Below are 16,603 nucleotides of genomic sequence, written 5' to 3'. Positions count from 1 at the left end.
TGTGGACCACATGGTTAGCATGACCTCCCTTTGTTCTACTGTCCTCTTGTGGTTGTTTACTGCCTACTAATTGATGCTGTCCCGATGCATTGGGTTCTCATGGGTAGTTGTAGATCCCTTGTTCTTTTGGACAGACATGGACTGTTATTGGTGCTTGGGTCACAGAAACAATTTATTCTTCCCTGGATTGGCCATTTGCTGTTTGTGCAGCAGCCTTACATGTATGGAGATGTATTCTATGAAGTCTTTATGGGTATCTGGGTCCTGGTGGAGTTTGTGGGATTTGGCAGTTGGAATGGGAGGAAGAGGCTTCAGGATCTTACTATGCAGAGTGTGTTTCCAGCAACCTGCACAGCCGGCTCCTGATGGACCAGGCATGTATGAAGAAGAAGTTCGTCTCATTGAAGAAGGAGAGCAAGGAGGTACAGCGATATTTGTTTGAGTTGAACCCGAATGATGAAGACGAACAGGAGAAGACCAGCAACCTCCAGACCCAGCAAAATGTGGTAGGAACAAGCAGCTGAGTCAGATTAACAATGTCTGATACCATTTGCCTATTGGATACATCTTTGCTTCCCCTATCATCTTTCTAATCTCCCCACACCCAATCAGTCGCCCACTTCATGTGATAGAGTTATTCATTGCTCTGTCTATGCACAAGTATTCTGGGATGTTAACCACTTTTCAGAAACTCAATTATGGGCAATTATACTTCTCTGCCCTTTTTGAAACTGCAGTCCAGAAATGGTGACAGAGGAATAACATATCATATGACTGCATCTCCCTATCACAGATTGGATGCTATGAAGAGTTTTGAACGAGTTCTTGGTCGTGTGACAAAGGTCATACAGGGGTCATGTTATGGTTGGAAGCACCTTGTAGGGATAAGAACCAAGTGCAAATGGCAAATGAGTCCTGGTCATTGGCTTTGATCTGGGTATCATGTGGCCTTCTATTTCTTCCTGCACCCCAATTAGGTCTCTCCCCATTTCCCCATTTCTGGTTTGCACTGGTAGAGTCTGAGGAGCAGCTTGTTCTCCCACAGTACTGTGAGGGTTGCTGGTGATGTTCCCAGCCTGCAGAGATATCAGCAATGATTTCAGTGAAAAGATCAGTGCTGTCTGTCCAATGTAGCTGAGGGGACAGAAGGCAGCAACTTGACAGCTGGTATGCATGTCCCCACCAAATCAGTGTCTTAATAGCTGCCTTGTCCTCCCAGGTCTCAGAAACTGCAGGACACATGGCATAGGACGGATCCCAGGAAGACAGCCCCCTGAGGAATGAGTTTCTCTCTCAGGAGTTCCCTGTGACGACAATCCTCACAGTCAAAGACTTTTTGGGGGAATATTCTTCTTCTCAGATAATTTCCTCAATGTATAGAAACCCTAAATTTATGTATCCGTATGCCAGCCTGTCTCATTGAGGTCTTTCTCCTCTCTCATACCGACAACACCATTTGAGAGACAACTGAGGGGACTGCCTTGACATCTCACGTCCTAGAGGAGAAACAGCACTACAACTGTGTTTCTAAATGTTCATTAAGAAAATGCTGTTAAGAAATGTTTTTGGTTATGATTTTCATTGAAGTTTTCTTTTTGTTATTTCATAGTTATATATTCTTGTTACTGTTTTTCATTTTTTATACCATTTTAGTTGTTCATTTTATGCCTGTTTTTGTAAATTGTATTCCTTATGAATAAAAATTGATTTGTAACTCTTGACTCTTAAGACCATCTTATTCAAGGGTCCTTTCCCCTCCTGTAGACTTAGAACTGACAGCTGGATATGGATCTTTGCATGATCCAGTGAATTCAAAGCCACCAAGGGGTACACAATGCGATAGTGTCTTTTGTGTGGATAATGTGACTTTTTTTATGGACACACACTTTATGATGTAATCACTGACATACTGTATCCATGCTGTCATGTGTTCTGCTCATCCTAGTCTATATCAGTCTACAACACACATTCCTTATTGACTGTGTGCACCAGATATTGAGTAACACACACTCATGCCTGTAGAGCTGCAGAAAAAATGACAACTTTCACAAAGGAATATAGAATAATCCTAATCGAGAACCATGTGCCTCAGTTTTTCTTACAATACAACATTAGTATTAAACCATAAAGATAATGACCATCAACGTCATTTTGGGAAATAGGTTTTTATAGGTGCTGTTTCACTTGATCATTCATATGCTGTGTTTTTTATTGTTGCTGATTATATTTATTTTTATCATGTAACTCAGTGGATTTTTTTTTCAAATGTATGTCTGGGCCACTCCTGAGTGCATTTCCCTCATGATCCAAAAGAGAGAATAGCATTCCCCATTGTAGATGATTGTTAGGGACCATGTGGTTCTTCTGAGAGAGCAGCAGATGCTCTAACCTGGGAGTCATCACCACAGCTCCTGTAGGTAGCTTTTGTCCTTCCAGGGCATGTGCTGTACTAGGTGGACACGATCACCTCCCATTTAGGAGAGAGATCTCAGGAGATGTGTATGTACAGGTGGTTGAGCGGTGCCTGCTTAATGTGGTAGGCTGCTAGGCAACCAACTGAACCCCAGCCCTGCTCCACCTGCATTCTTCGAGGCAGAGTTTCTATAGCCCAGGATGGTCTAGAATGCAGCATCTACCTATGTCTTTTTTCCACTAATGCTAGGATGAGGAGCATATGTCCTCCACACCCTTCTTTCCAAACAATGAACATGCTCATGGTCTGGTTATCACATGGCCATGAGGGAGGTAAATAACACTCAGCCAAAACAGAGGCGCATTGCCACAGTCACACAGACAGCCTGGACAGATCTGACACGATCAGCACCAGGTTTGACTGCCACTACTTGAAGCAAGGTCCTCCAGTGTTAGGACAACCATTCAAACAGCAAAGAATGAACCTGTTCCCAGCATCGGAGGAGTGGGAGACCCAGAAACCCATGTGTCAATGTGGCCATTTGGAAAATGGAAGTGGGGATGCAGGGAAGCAGCCAGAACTGGACACAGTTGCAGGGACCCAGGCAAAGAGGGAATATTGGGGCAGAGTCCATGAGATGTCAGTAGGCAACAGGCCAGCTGGGACTAGTGTGGGTACAGGGCTTCTAGTGTGGGTATGAGAGGAGCAAAAGTAGCAATGGTCAGATTCTGATGCAGCATAAAGATTGGAAGGAGCTTAGACCGTCTCAGTGTCGTATAGGGACATTATAGACACTGATGGGCAGTATGGGGATTGCAGGGTCCTTTATAGTGGTCTCTGCAGGTGTCAGGGCTCTGTCAGACCTATGACTATCAGGCAGGCTCCGAGTGCAAGTGAGAGTCACGGGACAGGCCCTGTGTACAGCCTGGTTTGGGGACATTTCCAGGTGCCCCATGGACTGCAAAATAAAGGCAAAGGACACAGGGAAGCCAGCAGTTCCCATGCACAGGACATAAATACTTGTAGACCTTTCTAGAATTTCCATAGACCATCTGTCACTAGTCCTCACTATAGAAGTCACCAGCATTCTGCCCTCTACTTCAATTGGTGAGACAGCTAGTCTAACTCCAGCAGTAAGGCCTCAGGGAAGACAGTAAGAACTCACAGGTGACCTCTTTTACTATTGAAACAGGCTCTTCCTATGGAGCCCAGAGTGACCGTAGGGTCCTAATTCTCCTGCCTCACAGTGATTGTAAATTCAAATCTACCTTCAAGAGCAATTGATTCATAGCACAGGGGGGAAGATCAGATTAAGGCTATCTAAAGGCCCCAGGATGGTAGGATTACCAGGGTCCTAGTACGTTTCTCCAGCCTTAATTACAACCTGAGTCAGTCCTGCTGTGTGGGATATCGCCTGCTGCCCAGTGATATCACAACTTGGAATTCTTTGTCAAATATAAGCTGTTATGGGAATGAAGTAGCCACACAATAAACACTGGTCTGGATACTCCTAGGTCAAGAATCCCCTGTTGGAAATGCCTTGGACTGCACCATTATACATTCTGGATCCTTTGGCTTTTTAGCAGATTTATAAATACAAAAAAGAAAAATGGGCATAGTAATTTAAGCCTATGATCCCAGTCATGGGAAACTGAGTCAGGGTGATGGAAGACTGTAAGTTCCAAGGCAACATGTGTTTCAAGAAAAAAAAAAGGCATGGTGAAGATTCCACTCAAGTGGAAACCAAAAGGCTTTCACATGGGGCCTGCCATCCACTGGTCAGCACTCCCATCGTCACAGCCACAGGGAGACACTGGGGAACATTTCCCACTGTCTCTCTTTGGGATGCAGTCCACCCCATGATTCTATGTGAGGAATGCCCCAAAGGTTGCATCATGTGAGGGACCTAGATAGTTCCAGGATTGGGAGAATTCAGGAGTTTATAATTAGGGATGATCTACAGCTATGGCAAAGCCTTTTCCCTCCACATGGCAGCCCCAGGTTTGGCCCCAACAGTAAAAATAAAATCCCCCCAAAATAATGCCAACAAAATATCACGAAGCCTAAACATCTGACCAGTCTCCTCAAAAGTGCACAGGAACCTGACTCCACATTTAGGACCCACTATGGCCTCTGTGACCTGTGAGAAGGAATCTAATATGGGAATTAGTAGAGTATGACTTATCCTTATGGATATCTTTGGTGACAATCACCACCTGACCCCTGAAAACCCATCTACCTGGGAGGCTCAGCACTCATGTCACCAAAAAAGCCCAGATCCTAGGGCCAGCATGGGCAGGAGGTGAAGAAAGTTTGTCTCTCGTGAACATCAGTTGCTGCTCCTAGCCTGACTCTATCCTCAGGAGACAATGTCGCCCCAGAAAGTGTGGGTGTCAATGGCTCTTCCCAGGCCAAGGCTGGGATACTGCTTAAGTTCCACAATGCACAGCAGTGCCCACTCTAGAGCTAAATGTTCTACAGCTAAAAGGGTTGGGTGCTCTGCTGGCCACGCCCCTCCCCAGTAGTGTTTAGTGCACTCTGAGTGGTGCTTCAAATGAGAGGGACTTCTTGAGGCTACTCCCGTGGAGAATGGCAGATTCATCAGAACAGGGCACAGGGTGAGTTCAGAGCACAGCTAGCTGGGAGGAATTTAGGGGTGTCAAGTCATGACTAAGACCAGATCCTGTGCTGACAGGCAGTTGAGCTGGAGAACTGGCATCCAAAGTGTGACTACCTGAATTCCTCTTAGACCAAAAGCCCTGGATCTGAGCTACTTTGGTGCATTCTCCTGAGCAGGATCCAGAGGCAGCTCAGAATCGGGGTTGTGCATGGACTTTGGTGCTGGCAGCAGGTGGCTTAGCCACAAAGTGCACAGCTTTCCCATCTGTGCCCACTCAAACTCCTCTGTCTCATTTTAGGTGTGTTTGGTATAGTTTTAGACAGGGTATCTTGTAGCAGCACAAACCTGCTTTAACCAACACTGTAAGGTAAAAGCAACCCTGAATTCAAGATCCTCCAACCCCTCTGTCCCAAGTCCTGGAATTAAGACCTCCAGCTGTCACCATTTTACTTCAGCATAGGATACATCTGTGTTAGAGTGAGCTTTGGAAATACTGGAGCTCCTTAGAATTCAGGTTTCCTTAATTCTTGACAGGAGTTTTGTGATGATGCTGATGAGAGAGTCAGGAGTTAACACTGGGAGAGGTAACAGTCATGGCAGCCCTGAGTGCGCAGTGAAAGTCAAGACAGAAGCCTGCTGATTAGCACCTGAGTGAAAGTGGGAGGATTCAGAGTTCAAGAACAGACTCAGTTACATACCTAAGACCATATTGCAACATTTTTGTTTCATTTTTGGCTTGTTTTCTTTGAGACAAGGTGTTAATATATAGCCCTGGCTGTCCTGGAACTCACAATGCCTCTACCTCCCAATGGATTGAATTAAAGGCATGTGCCAACATGCACTGCCACTAAATAATTTTTAATTAAACTTTCGGGCAAAATCCAGTAATCCCAGTGCTTAAGAGGCCGAGGCAGGGAGATATCTGTTTTCCTGACAAGTCTGGTCTACAGAGAGCATATCAGAAATGCCAGGGCCGAACAGAGAAACCCTGTCTCAAAAAATAAACAACAAAATGTGTTTTTTTTTTTAAAGAAAAGAGGACGGGGGGGGGGGTTGGGGATTTAGCTCAGTGGTAGAGCGCTTGCCTAGGAAGCACAAGGCCCTGGGTTCGGTCCCCAGCTCCGGAAAAAAAAAATAGGAACGATTTGTCAGAGAATTAGAGGCAGAGATCCAAAAGATATTGGGCAGTTCAGAGTCTAGCTTCTGAGATGAAACTGGACACCCTGGGGTTAGAGTAGGGATTCGCATCTTGGACTGGTAGACAGAGGGTGGCTTCAGGGATGGAAGGCTCAGTCAGTCATTAGTCAGGATTCTCAATCAAGAGGGTGTTGTAAGATCCAAAATGTGTGAGCAGTGTTCTGCATGAGACTAGAAGAACCCGCCCACTTATACAAAACAGCCAATGAAGAGTAATCACAAGCATACGTCTGGAGGTCCATGGAGAGGTTAACGTCCACCTTAGTGTGGATTATTCAGAGCACAGGTGGAGAGGAGTAGAAGAGCTGATGGTGGCTGAGGCAGGAGAGGAGTTCGGGTGTGAATTTGAGCCAGTAAAACGAAGCTTGGAGGTCGGGCAGAGCAATGAGAGGTCTAACAGCATAGCTGTTGAGATCCTTCAAATTAATTTGTCTTAAGAGCCTCATGCCATAGCCAAGGACAGGAATAGATCTGACTATTGAGTGGCTGGGCTCACATAGCCCAACAGGTTTGGCCTTGCCTCTGTGGGATTCCAAGTCTCTCCCTTTAGACACAGTCATGGTGAAGGTGTAGTAGTAAAGGTGCAGTTTGCTTTGCAATGCTTGGCTTATGGTGTTGAGTACTTCATGCTCCACAGAGCTAGGGAATGTCCTAGAAGCCAGGGAGGCTGAGCCATGAGGAAGACAGGTCTCTGGGAGAGAGAAATGATAACCAAAGTCACTAAGAACTTCCTGAATCACAGTGTCTGTTAACCATATATTTTATTTACTTATTTTATGTGCCTGAGTGTTTCACCTAATAAATGCTTGTGCACCATGTGGTATGTGTGGTGCCCGTGAAGTCCAGACTGATTCCCTAGAATTGCAATTACAGGTTAATAGGAGCCACCATGTGGCCACTGGGAACTGAACCTTGGTCTTCTGCTCTTAGCCACTAAACCAACCATCTCTTCAGCACCACCCCCCAATTGTATAGTCATTAAGATTTAACCATTTGGCCTTCAGTATTTGAATTAATACAGATGTGACAAGAGTTATAGTTAACATGGTGGTTCAGGTATAGACAGGCAGGCATCTCATTGTATACAAAATATGAATCCTTCCTTCCTTCCTTCCTTCCTTTCTTTCTTTCACTTCTTTCTTCCTTCCTTTCATTCTTCCTTTCTTTCTTTCTTTCTTTCTTTCTTTCTTTCTTTCTTTCTTTCTTTCTTTCTTTCTTTCTTTCTTTCTTTTTTGTTTTACTCTTGGAGACAGTGTTGTTTTTTGTGTAGCTGACCTGGAATTAGCTCTGTAGAGGAAGCTGGCCTAGAATTCAGAAATCTGTCTGCCTCTGCCTCCAAGTGTTAGGATCAAAGGCCTGTGCCACCACCACCACACATCCTTCTGTTTAAAAAAAAATGTAGTCTTACAGGTCAGCATGAGTTTAGCACCGGTATAGACATTTTCCTAGGCCTCAGGAGTCTAGAGTTCATGAAGGATTTGCTGCCTTCCCCTTTAGCCTGGCTAACTATGAGAGCTGCACACACATGGGTGTTTGCTTCATTAGAGTCTGGAGGATGAGGGTCACAGGCTGAGGTAACTGTGTAGAGCAAAGGATGCCTGGTGAAGGTCAAGTGGGTAAAATGCTGAAATGCTAAGGGAAGAAGCCTATGGTAGGCGCCTCCTACACCTGAGACTTCCAACCCAGAAAAGCAGGGGGTAGAGAGTGAGGATGCAGAGTGCACACAGGTCAGGAAAAGGCCATGTTACTGAAGCCTCCATGTGTGGTGAGCAGGCTCTGGGGCACCATGAGGGACATCAGGAGCTTCTGCACTTTGTAGAATTACAGGGTTCCATGTTACCTCACATGCCCACGTTTTGCCCCCTACTGCAGGGAGAAGCCAACACCAGAAGCCTCCAGCTCCCAGCCCTGCTTTTGCCATGTAGGTTTATCCAGAAGAGCTTGGAAGTCCCTGGACCTGGAGTCTCAGGTGGTTGTGAGCCACCTGACCCTGTTGCTGGAGACTGAACTCAAGTCTTCTGCAAGAGCAGCAAAGACCCGTGCGCTGCCTGGCCCAGCCAGGGCTGTGAAATGGTGTTTATTTTCATCTGAACAAACCCAACAACAGTTTAGGTCCCTAGAAGCCACATGAACCTGGATGCAGTAGAGTCTGTCATCCAGCCCTTCCCACAGGGAGACAGGAGCCTAAAGTGGACAGTCTCTAGGATTAGGGGGAAGGGCTAGCCTAGCATACACAGCCATGGACGAGAGGTAGAAGGTGAGGACCTGTGCTCAGGTTGTCCCTGACCTTTACACAAGCACATGAGTACCTGTACTCACAGAAACGCCATACAGACATAGGTGAGAAAAGAAATAAAAACAAACAATATTGAAAATACAATATACTGGGGCTGGAGGGATGGCTCAGTGGTTAAGACCACTGACTGCTCTTCCAGGGGATCTGAGTTCAATTCCCAGGAACCACACATTGTGTCTCATAACCATTTCTACTCATATACTACCCTTTACTGTTGTGTCTGAAAACAGGGACAGCATACTCAGATGGACAAAATTAATAGTTTTTTAAAATCCTTTTCTTAAAAAAAAAAAACTCTTCTGTGACACATGATCATTGTGTGATTCCAAATGTTGCTAAGTCAGTACAGTCCTATTGCTACATGGTCACCAGTTGTGTTAGCCTTGGTAGTAGAATGGCACAGTTGAAAAGTTGCTGGTCACAGTGACCAGGCAGCCTAGAAAGCTAACCATGTGCAGAGAAGGCTGTGCTGTGTCCTAGTCCTCTACCCCATACTGCCCCTCATCTCTACGAACAGAGCAAAAAGAACAGATGAGGAATGTTCCAGGTCTCTTTCCTTTTTGATTGCCTTACTAACCTAGCCCTGTGCTACATGTAACCTTGTCACATCCTCTGTCCCATACCTAAGCCCTCATAACTGTCAGATAAGACAGGGATCTTGCTTTGGGGGGAAGCTCTGGTCCCTCTCTGTCCTAAGAGGCTCTGAGCCATCGCTGAAAGAGAGTCATCTGAGGATTGAGGGACGTCCATAGCCAGTGCTCTGACTTCCAGGAAGGTTTGAGGAAGGTGGTCCTCTTCCTGTGGTTCCTCTAGTAGGAACAGCCTACACTTGGGCCCAGCTCCCACTGTCAGAAAAAGGCGGGTGGCTCTGGTCTTTGCACAGCTCTCCAGCTGAATGAACAGTGCATCTCTCCTCTCTCTCTTTCAGGAAGTCTCCAGTCTCTGCTGTTCCCAAGACAAAGGAAAGGAAAGTGCTAAGTGAGTGTTCCCGGGATCCTTTAATACATTGTCTGCATTGTCTTCAGTAATGTTTCTGTTTAATTTTTTATCCCATGTGTATTGATCTCCTTGTAGGGGTGTGCATGCCAAAGCATGAGTGTTGAAGGTAGAGGAAAATCCATGGGAGTCACTTTATCCTACCGTGCGGGGTCCCAGGCTCTACTCTGGGTCATTGAGCTTCTTTACAAAGAGCTTTCATGCTGAATTTCTTGCTGGCTCTGATTCCAGGGAGAGCATCTCATAGAGCCCAGACTGGCAAGTAAACTACTGATCATCCTACCTCATGCATTGCCATCTACTTCATGAAAGGTTGAGTTATTGACATGAGGAACTGGGGATGGGCAGAGGTGCATGACAGAAGCTATCTCTGCTCAGTGGCATGCCTTTGGGGACAGATAGTTTTCATCACTTAGGTGTCATTTGAGTGCAGTGCTCCTCTGGAGAGAAGGAGTTTCTTTTGCCAGGGCATCAAGACAGGACTTGAAGGTGGAGGTCTGGAGGACAGGCTTGCATTCCTCTTCAGAAGCTGCAGTCCCCACTCAGGACAGTGCTTTAGCACAGGGTCACATATCCAGTTCTACCCTGAGACCTGCTGAGTCACATGCAGTTTGTGCTGAGAAGTAAACTGGGGTCTCCTGCAAGGGCAGTGAGTGCCTCTCAACCACTTACTCGTGCTTTCTTTAATTGTACACTCGAAGTGGGATGGGCATGACATATGTAGGGGTCAAACACAAATCAAGGGAGTTTTTTCTCTTTTTGTATTAGAGAGGGCCTGAGGATCAAACTCAAGACCTCAGGATTGACAGTGATGCCTGGACCTGGTGCGTTCAGGGTAGGGGATGAGGGTTTAGTCCTAGGGATGGAGCCCAGGACCTCACATACGCTAGGCAAGTGCCTAATCACTGAGGTACATCCCCAGCAGATGTTGGTTGCAAGAGAACTTGGGCCCTCACCATGCCAAAGGAGCACTCTATCACTTAGTGGCCCCAGCCTGGTAGTCTTGTTTGTAACCTCTGCTGTGTTTGCATGCTGCCTGAGCTTATTAATATAGCCACATCCTCAGGGTGACAAAAACTTCATGGAGACTCCCACTGTCAGATACCTTAAGACAGGTTTCAAAGAGAACAGGTAACCAGTGCAGAAGTCTCCCAGTGTTCGTGTGAAGTACATGGAATATAAGTCCTAGATGACAGAATGCTCAGAACACTGGTGTCCCCACTGTTGGAAGTAACCAGAACCACAGATCCCAGTCTTTCATCACACCTGAAGACCCCTAGCTGGCATGGTGGCACATACTTGTCATCCCAGCACTTGGGAGGCTTAGTCAGGAGAATCTCCTGAGAACAGGAGTAGGAGGACAGCCTGGTCAACCCATCAGGTGTTACCTGCAGGTCTAGTTCCAGACATAATCCTAGCATGCGGACAGCCCCAACCAGGCAGGGAAAGCATCATGGCACACCAGGAAGCCAGTAAGGCCCATGTTGCTTGACTCGGCAGGTACCTGTTAGCAATAAGGAATAGGGCTCAGAGTGCCCAGAGGCTGTGAGACTGAGGGTTTCAAGGACCCAGCAGCAGGCCAGATGGTCTCAGCCTGGACTCATACTGAAGAAGGAAGGAGCCCTGTGTCCTGGGCCAAAGCTGTTAGTAGCCCCATGACCTGGACTACTGGTGGCTGCTGGGGTCAGGAGCAGTGTCTTGGTGGGTCCTACTGTGGTGAGAGCAGCAGAGCTTCTGGAGGACAGAGAGGGAGCAAAACAGAACAGGAATCAAGTGTAGAGATCTTACAGTGTTTGTGTGAAGCAGAGCTAGGAAGTGGGTTGCAGGGGCAGGGGAGCAGCAGGCTGTGTCTGTAGAGATGAGTCAGCCCAAGGGCAGAGTTGTCAGAGCCCAGCAGCATGGGGTAGGAGAGTATCTCAGGGGAGGGGCTCCTGTCCTTCCAGGACAGTCTCCATCAGAGACTGAAGGGCTGGGCCTAGGAGGCGAGGGGAATTGGGGGTGAGGGAGAGAGTGGAGAGTTGTGGGAAAAGAATGACCCTAGGAGTGAAGCAGGGCCCCCAATGTGGGATGGCTGAGACCTGACAGAGTTGGATCTTGCTGATCCTACATTAGTCCAGGCCGGAGGGCCAAGCTCCAGCAGCCAGAAAGGAAGCCAAAGTGTCTGAGGAGGCCTGCATCAGATTGAGTCTCATGAGGGTCCCACCAGTGGCCAAGGCAGGATTTGTTGAAAGCAAGGTTGTGGGTATAATTGTTCTCACCTCAGAAGGGAATAGGTGGCCATGGCTCTCACAGGTACTGACGGTGCAGGGACAGGAGACCTATGGACTGACCTTACTGCCACAGGGCGGCTGAAGGCTCTTGCTGCCTTCAGTTTGTGGTTGTATTAACCTGGTAGCTTCATTTCTTGAGAAGCTTGGGTGGATGAGGTGTAGCAGATCAAGGTCCAGCTGAGAGGAGGAATCCAGAGTGTTCCGTGGTTGGCAAACAGGTTCTGAGATCTGGCCTGTGCACTCAGGCCAGTGTAACTGTTTGTCTTAGCTGCAGGCTCAACAGGGTTGAACTGACCCAGGATCAAACACCACATGTGCCCTGTGTTTTCCAAGCCTTCTCATGGTTGCAAGCTCTGGGCGAACTCACATGGACTTTTCCATCATTCCCTGAGCTCTAGGTGACTCGGATGGATCATGGAGATATCTCTAAGCCTATGCCAGCACAGCAGTGACATCATGGCAGTGTCCTCTAGGGTTCCAGGACTGGATTTTTTTTCTCTCTGCTGAAATAAGGAATAAGACATCCTACAAAACAAGGCCAAGTTTTCCTAGAGTTGAAGCCCAGAACACACAAGACTCCCCCAGGGATGGGCCCATCCAAGAAGGTGTGGGATGTTTTGTGGCTTAGGTTGTTTCACGGTGAGTGAGAAGTGTCTGAGACGCACACGTGTAGCTGCTTGGGAGCTGGGGAGGTCATGGGACCCCCTAGATCTGATTCTGCAGATGACTGTGAACATCCATGTGCTGGGATCTGAACTCTGGTCCTCAATCACTGAGCCATCCCACTGGCCCCTGGCTGTCCCTTCCTAGAATGTTTCTGTATTTCCTCCTACTTGATGCCTTGATGCTGGCTCCTAGCCCAATGGCCTATATACAAGATGAATTCTATAAATGTCTTATAAACACTAAGTATCCTGTGAAGGGTACTAGTGCCCTGTTCATAACAGGAATGCTGAGGAATCCAGTCTGCAACAAAGAGAAGGCTGGGTGCTTTTCCTGTCATTCAGCATGAAGGGCCAGTCATGTTTTCATTGTAGCGTCCTGGTTATGCTCTGGGTCTTCCTGGTGCAGCAGTCCTGTTCTGTGACAAATGTTGTGTCTCCTGCACGAGGAAGAGTGGTCGAGTCACAGTACCTGCAATATGACAAGAAAACGAAAAAGGTGATGAAGTCCTTGACTCCCAGAACCACAGGAAGTGGGTTAGGTGGAGGGCAAGTAGGGAGACAGCTGAATCCTGAAGGACCCTGTTGGGACCTTTGCCAGGTGCCTCTGTGACATCCAGACTTGGACACAGGGATGAGTCTGGGTAGTCTAACATCAGCATATATCAGTCTCCATGGTCTACGGCCCCTGCACCTCCTCACTTCTCCTCTGGCTTTGGAGACCTCAATTTTGCCAAGCCTTTTCTTCAGGACCATCCCCTGGATCATCCAGGTGGCTCCTAAGAGACAGGCACTGACAGCAGACATTTGGTATGGATCACAGGTGAAATTGTCATGGGGCTTTGTGCCATCCTACACAGAATGCTGTGAAAGGCCCCACTTTGGTGGTGTTCACTTCTGGAATGTCCTGTGTGATAGTTTCAGCTGTGAATAACAAGGCTAGCAGTTTCTACTGCTGCCCACACAGGCCTCCAGCACCCTGAGAGCTGCAGTGCTCACCTAGAAGGGAAGCACATTCAGGACAGGGAGAGCCCTGAGGAGCTGAGTCAGCTTCCTGGTCATCCCTGCAGGGACACCTCACCACTGCAGTGTGTGGTCATCACTGCAGTGACACCTCACCCCTGCAGTGTGTGGTCATCCCTGCGGTGACACCTCACCCCTGCAGTGTGTGGTCATTCCCGCAGTGATGCCCCACCCCTGCAGTATGTGGTCATCCCTGCAGTGACGCCTCAGCCCTGCAGTGTGTGGTCATTCCTGCAGTGACGCCTCACCCCTGCAGGGTGGTGTCATTCCTGCAGTGACGCCTCACCCCTGCAGTGTGTGGTCATCCCCGCAGTGACAACTCACCCCTGCAGTGTGTTGTCATCCCTGCAGTGACACCTCACCCCTGCAGTGTGTGGTCATCCCTGCGGTGACACCTCACCCCTGCAGTGTGTGGTCAACCCTGCAGTCACACTTCACCCCTGCAGTGTGTGGTCATCACTGCAGTGACAACTCACCCCTGCAGTGTGTGGTCATCCCTGTGGTGACAACTCACCCCTGCAGTGTGTGGTCATCCCCGCAGTGATGCCTCACCCCTGCAGTGTGTGGTCATCCCTGTGGTGACGCCCCACCCCTGCAGTGTGTGGTCATCCCCGCAGTGATGCCCCACCCCTGCAGTGTGTGGTCATCCCCGCAGTGACTCCTCACCCCTGCAGTGTGTGGTTATCCCTGCGGTGACAACTCATCCCTGCAGTGTGTGATCATCCCGGCAGTGACTCTTCACCCCTGCAGTGTGTGGTTATCCCTGCGGTGACACCTCATCCCTGCAGTGTGTGATCATCCCGGCAGTGACACCTCACCCCTGCACTGTGTTGTCATCCCTGCAGTCACACTTCACCCCTGCAGTGTGTGGTCATCCCTGCAGTGACCCCTCACCCCTGCAGTGTGAGGTCATCCCTGCAGTGACACCTCACCCCTGCAGTGTGTGGTCATCACTGCAGTGACACCTCACCCCTGCAGTGTGTGGTCATCCCTGCAGGGACACCTCACCCCTGAAGTGTGTGGTCATCACTGCAGGGACACCTCACCCCTGCAGTGTGTGGTCATCCCTGAGGTGACACCTCACCCATGCAGTGTGTGGTCATCCCCTCAGTGATGCCCCACCCCTGCAGAGTGTGGTCATCCCTGCAGTGACACCTCACCCCTGCAGTGTGTGGTCATTCCTGCAGTGACACCTCACCCCTGCAGTGTGTGGTCATCCCTGCAGTGACACCTCACCCCTGCAGTGTGTGGTCATCCCTGCAGGGACACCTCACCCCTGAAGTGTGTGGTCATCACTGCAGTGACACCTCACCCCTGCAGTGTGTGGTCATTCCTGCAGTGACACCTCACCCCTGCAGTGTGTGGTCATCCCTGCAGTGACACCTCACCCCTGCAGTGTGTGGTCATCACTGCAGTGACACCTCACCCCTGCAGTGTGTGGTCATCCCTGCAGGGACACCTCACCCCTGAAGTGTGTGGTCATCACTGCAGTGACACCTCACCCCTGCAGTGTGTGGTAATCCCTGAGGTGACACCTTACCCCTGCAGTGTGTGGTCATCCCTGCGGTGACTCCTCACCCCTGCAGTGTGTGGTCATCCTTGCGGTGATACCTCAAGCCTGCAGTGTGTGGTCATTCCTGCAGTGACACCTCATCCCTGCAGTGTGTGGTCATCCCCTGAGTGACGCCTCACCCCTGCACTGTGTGGTTATCCCTGCAGTCTCACCTTACCCCTGCAGTGTGTGGTCATCCCTGCAGTGACACCTCACCCCTGCAGTGCAGACCTTTGGGCCTGTGGCCTTCAGGTTCCAGATTATCTGTTAAACTCAGTTCATAATCAGAATGTTTTGTGTTCAGCCTCTGCCTGGACTGTACTCCAAGAAGAGTTCAAGGGTTTCTGTGGCAACATCTAGCGATCAAGCCTTAGCAAAAGGATTCTCACATCACCCTGCAGGCAGAAATCCATAGTCATCCCTACTCCATTTAAGCTGCTGCTGAAGATGCCTTGAAGGCATAGGCACAGCGACCCCGTGTGTTCATACGTGATGTTTTCATTCAGGAACCATGATGCTGAGTCTTCTCCTAACCCAGCAGAGGGTCCCTGCATCAGGCTGGAGTTTTGAGTTTCTGTGTTGTCCTGATAACACCTGCTGTTTCCTCCTGGGTCAGAATGGATCTCAGAAGGTCTGGGCCAGACTCACTGGTTGAGGATTCTTGCAAGGCCTCATCTCCTATTCCTGAGGGAAGGTGTAGGTTAGGAGAACGCCTGGATTTGAAATTCAGTGCTTTCAGATTTCAGGATTGGATGAGGGGAACTCAGGGTGTGCATGTGTCCATGTGTCTGTATGCATGCACATGCAGGCCAGGGATGGACACCAGCAACCTTCCTCAGTCACCCTACGCCTCTCACACAAAGGAGCTCTCACACAGAAGCTGTGGTTCACAGATGAGGTTGCTCAGGCTTAGAGTCCCAGAGATTCTTCTGCTGTGCTTCAAAACTTTGAGAGAGAGAGAGAGAGAGAGAGAGAGAGAGAGAGAGAGAGAGAGAGAGATTCTACCAGCTTGTACAACCATGCATGCACATATGGATGCCAGAGGGAAATATCTGGTGTCTTCCTTTTTGAACAGGGTCCTAATCAACTATCAGGTCTCTATATCTTAATATCTAGCAGGGGTCCCAGCGTGAGCATAGCCAGGGAATACACATGCTTGGCTGTCAGGCAGGCAAGAGGCAGAGATCTTGTTCTATTTTTCATGGTTAATGCTCTTAGTGCCCTTAAGGGCCTGGCTGACACCTGCCTGGAGACTGCTGGATCTGATGCTGGCCTAGACAGCCAGGGCTATTGATGATGGATGTCCAAAGTGGCCCTCATTCTTGGCAAACTTCTCTCTTCTAGTCTAAATGTGCTTGGGTGTTTCATGCAAGGACTGGGTTTTAGTTTTCCTCTTCCATCCTGCTGCCTCCTTGTTTTCTCCAGCGGGTCACCTGCCCTAGTGATGAAAGAGAAGTGTGTGAACCACAGCACCACCCTCCCATGCTTCTGCTTGCTGGTCTGTGGTATCTGTTGATGTAGAACCGTTCCTGTGGCAGTCCTGTTGCTGCTTGTGAGTTTTGAGGATTTACGCC

At 48.8% G+C, this 16,603-nt stretch overlaps 2 protein-coding genes across 5 annotated transcripts in view; both read left to right on the top strand.

Annotated features, from left to right (window-relative positions):
• Nucleotides 1-1,720, top strand: part of LOC147999324 (uncharacterized) — a 150,952-nt gene extending 149,232 nt beyond the window's left edge. The window contains exons 4-5 of one of the 3 annotated variants that reach the window (XR_015643941.1): nt 344-506; nt 1,220-1,712. Coding sequence is in view for 2 of the 3 variants with exons in the window: in XM_087596589.1 (XP_087452715.1) it covers nt 344-506; nt 1,220-1,249 (193 nt within the window). In the remaining variant the exon portion in view is untranslated. Of the gene's footprint in view, nt 1-343; nt 507-1,219 lie in introns of all 3 variants that reach the window. The other 2 variants (XM_087596589.1, XM_087596588.1) reach the window with 2 other exon arrangements.
• Nucleotides 1-16,603, top strand: part of LOC134483411 (disks large homolog 5-like) — a 230,132-nt gene that overhangs the window by 38,157 nt on the left and 175,372 nt on the right. The gene's annotated exons all lie outside the window — the stretch shown is intronic.

This window comes from Rattus norvegicus, chromosome 19, assembly GCF_021556685.1.
Source record: "Rattus norvegicus strain SHRSP/BbbUtx chromosome 19, alternate assembly SHRSP_T2T, whole genome shotgun sequence".
NCBI lineage: Eukaryota > Metazoa > Chordata > Mammalia > Rodentia > Muridae > Rattus > Rattus norvegicus.
Note: the sequence above shows the minus strand (reverse complement) of the source record. Positions and strands in the feature narration are given on the sequence as shown.